The 4,099-nt window shown below is 37.9% G+C and overlaps 1 protein-coding gene across 1 annotated transcript in view; it reads left to right on the top strand.

Moving 5' to 3' along the window:
* SETD2 (SET domain containing 2) overlaps window positions 1–4,099 on the top strand; it is a 151,723-nt gene that overhangs the window by 52,251 nt on the left and 95,373 nt on the right. The window contains 1 exon segment of the mRNA XM_023515926.1: window positions 541–669. Coding sequence (XP_023371694.1) covers window positions 541–669 — 129 coding nt within the window.

The raw sequence follows: 4,099 nt of genomic DNA, 5'->3' as shown, positions 1-4,099 counted from the left end.
GAATTTTTTAAATGTTTTATTTTATTATCTTTATTCTAGGATCCATGGGAAAAGAACCTTGCCATGTTACATTGCATTTATTCTGAATAGGACCCTTTTAATAATGACTTTGATTTCTCTCAAATGTAGATCAAATAGTTAGCTGCATTCAAAAGACCAGATTAATGGTGATTAGAGTGAGATGTAAGGGAAAGTATACTGATAGAATTAGCCTCCAGAGCCCTCAATGTACTGCAAGTTTACATGCAGCCTGGATATGTATTTTAGACACCCAGGAGTGATAGACAAACTTTTCTTGTGATGACCAGATGAGGAGGCTGTATTGTGAGTATGACGTATTTAACAATGTAGACACTTAGTTCTGAGGACTCCCTTTGTGATAGAAAGAATTATTAAGGAAGGCGTATATGAAGTTAACCACACATACTACATATATTACACCATAAAAATATGTACATATATAATTGTACAACACATTCTAGTGATGATGTTTTGCTTCTTTTGCTGCTTTAAAGAATTGTCACTTGTTTCTCATTTCAGTTCTTCTCGGTGTCCAAATGGAGATTATTGTTCTAATAGACGGTTTCAGAGAAAACAGCATGCAGATGTGGAAGTCATACTCACAGAAAAGAAAGGCTGGGGCTTGAGAGCTGCCAAAGATCTTCCTTCGTAAGTTCCAGTTTGATCACTTTTCACTCTTCATTTTTATGTTATTAAACTTGTAAGAGAAATATCAAACTGAGTTTTTTTTGTTTTCAGAGACAGAGTCTCACTGTTACGCTCAGTAGAGTGCTGTGGTGTCACAGTTCACAGCAACCTCAGCTCTTAGGCTCCAGTGATTCTCTTGCCTCAGCTTCCCTAGTAGCTGGGACTACAGGCGCCCACCACAATGCTTGGCTGTTTTTTCCTTGTTTGTTTAGCAGGCCTGGGCCGGGTTCATACCCACCAGCTCCAGAGCATGTGGCCAGCACCCTAACCACTAATCTATGGGTGCCCAGCCTCACACTGAGATTTAGTAATGATTGTTGTGTAGAGTGGCCACTTGTTACTGAGCTCGTAGGAAAAGGGTGAGAGAGAAAGACATTTCCACCTCTTCTAAGAAATTTATAAAAAAAAAAAACCCCACACTTCTGTTTATACAAGAAGAGCATTTTGGTTGCTTACAACATTTGGACTTGGCAGGTCTGTTTTTGATGGATAGTTATGTTTCTTTTAATTTCACGCAGTTACCAAGTGTTTACTACAGACCCTCAGAATCTCTGTGAACTAGATAAAAAGGAGTTGGAACAGAATCTTTTAGTATATATAAAATTGAGTTGACATAAGAATAGAAGAGAGTATCTGAGGATATCAAGCTAAAGAGTTAAAGCTTACTTAATATATACCTAGCACCATAGCAGATTCCACCAAAAAACCCCAGTATATACTTGTTGATTGAATAAATGTTCTCCTTTATTTAACTCACGTAAGTTTTGAATGTAATGCAGCAAAAGGGTTCACTTTATTTTCTACCATATTCAATGTTTCCTTCAAACACTTAATTTTCTTATAGTAGATGTTTAAGTATTATTGATGTATTATTGTAGTATTGTGTGCCTTTTCCATTGAAGTTAAATATTGGCTGGGCATTATGGCTCAAGCCTGTAATCTTAGCACTCTGGGAGGCTGAAACAGGTGGGTTGCTTGAGCTCAGGAGTTTGAGACCAGCCTGAGCATGAGTGGGACCGTGTCTCTACTAAAAATAGAAAAATTAGCCCAGCATTGGGCTTTGTGGCTGGCACCTGTAGGTCTAGCTACTTGTGAAGCCAAGGCAAGAGGATTGCTTGAGCTCAAGAGTTTGAGGTTGCTGTGAGTTATGATAATGCCAGTAATCACTCAACCCAGCATGGCACTCAACCTAGGGCAACTGAGTGAGATTCTGTCTCAAGAGAAAAAAGTTAGGCATGGTGCCTGTAGCACAGTGGTTACAGCGCTAGCCACATATACCAAGGCTGGCAGGTTTGAGCCGGCCCGGGCCAGCTAAACAACGATAGCTGCAACAAGAAAATAGCCTGGGATTGTGGTGGGTGCTTATAGTTCCAGCTACTTGGGAGGCTGAGGCAAGAGAATTGCTTAGCCCAAGAGTTGGAGGTTGCTGTGAGCTGTGACTCCACAGCATTCTACCCAGAATAATGGGTAGAATTACCTCAACATAATGAGACTCTGTCTCAAAAAAAAAAAAGTTAAATATACATATACAGATTGTATGTAGTCATAATTGAAAAACTTTTTAAATTCGTAACAAAAAACAAGGAAGAAGATAAAACATTTACTGCATTCTAATAACTTAGGCATAAATACTCTTTCAGAACCCTCAAAGCATATGGTTATACTTGGATGGGGTGGGAGCAGCGAGGTTCAGTCTGTTTATTGTGGGGATTCAAAGCAAGCAGTTTTAAGACAAAAATTGAGGGAAGGTTGTTTTCCCCTACAGTCCTGTTGGCCAAACTTTAGTTTTATAATAGGAATCCTCACGTATCTCAGGCAAAACATATTTTGTTATATAAAAAAGTAGGTAGTAGGAAACTGATAGATTTCCCTTCTCTACAAACATTTGGCTCATAATTGGCTATTAATGGTTTCTTTGATACAAATATCTCAATTTTTATAAAGGACCCAATTCATTGAGTCCTTTATAATACTGTAAAAAAAATCAGTTATGCTTCCTTTGAACACTGTTAATGATGTAGAACTTAGTAATTCTCAGCTTAGCCCAGTATATTTCTAAAATCATGAACTCTAGTTCTGATGTAGGTTTTCAAAGATTCCTTCTTTTATTCTACCCAAGCCAGCTAGGCTTTCTCCTTGAGAATAGTTTTTTTTATGTTTATTTTTTAAAGGAACTATAATTTGGACATGAGCCTCTCTTGCTGGGTTAATAGTGAGTTACATTTTTGGACACTAGCTATTGATAGAGTCTACGCCAGCATACTTCAAATCTGATATAAATTCTTTTTTCTTTTCTTTGAGACAAAGTCTCACTTTGTCACACTTGGTAGAGTGCCGTGGTGTCACAGCTCACAGCACCCTCAAACTCTTGAGCTTAGGCAATTCTCTTGCCTTAGCCTCCCAAGTAGCTGGGACTTACAGGCACCGGCCACACACCAGCTATTTTATTTTGTTGTTGTTGTTGCAGTTGTTTAGCTGGCCCTGGCTGGGTTCAAACCAACCAGCCTGGGTGCATGTGGCTGGTGCTGTAACCATTGTGCTACCATCACCCTGATCTAAATTCTTGTTATGTGCCACAGGAACTCTGATGGCTTAGGATTCTCATGTTATGGGGAAGGAGATTGGGGAAAGGAGGGGAGAATGTATGACCAGTTCATATAGCAGATTAAAATTTCCTAAAGCTCTCTGACTTTCTTCAGCTACTCAGGAAGAACCCTACTTTGGTAAAATGTACTAGGAATTAATGTTTACATTTTCCTGATACCTTCCTATTCCCATAACTTCCATATGCAGTTTCATAAATTACTAATTTAAGACTCTTTAGTTGTTCACTGGTAAAGTATTCATATTTAATAAGGACATACTGTCTGATGTTCATAGTATGAGGAGTTACTTAGTTCTAAGCTGCTTATTCATGTTAAAGCACGCCAGCAGATCCTACCAAAAAACCCATGCAAATCCTTGCCAAAACCCTTTAAAGGAAATCTCCCAGTTATAAGAATAGAAGGCAGTGCTACTTAAGTCAACTGAATGTTATTGAAGACCAAGTAAGCCTTTCTAGTTGAGTTAAAGTTCACATAATGTACTATTAATTATTTTATAGTTCAGTGCCATTTAGGTATATTCACAATATTGTGCCATCATTGCCTTTGTTTACATCAAAAACATTTTCATCATCTGAAAAGGAAACTCTGTATCTTATGAAGCAAAATCTTCCCATTGTCCTCTTTTTCCCAGGTTTGGCACCCACTAACCTGCTTTCTGTTCCTTTGGATTTACCTATTCTGGATATTTCATATAAATGAAATCATAGAATATTTTTGTGTGTGGCCACTTTTACTTAGCATTATGTTTTTGAGCTTTTTATCTGTATTGTTTTTTTTTTTTTTTT

This window comes from Otolemur garnettii, unplaced genomic scaffold, assembly GCF_000181295.1.
Source record: "Otolemur garnettii isolate 467f Iridium unplaced genomic scaffold, OtoGar3 scaffold00082, whole genome shotgun sequence".
Lineage (NCBI taxonomy): Eukaryota > Metazoa > Chordata > Mammalia > Primates > Galagidae > Otolemur > Otolemur garnettii.
This window is presented reverse-complemented; position numbering and strand designations above follow the sequence as displayed.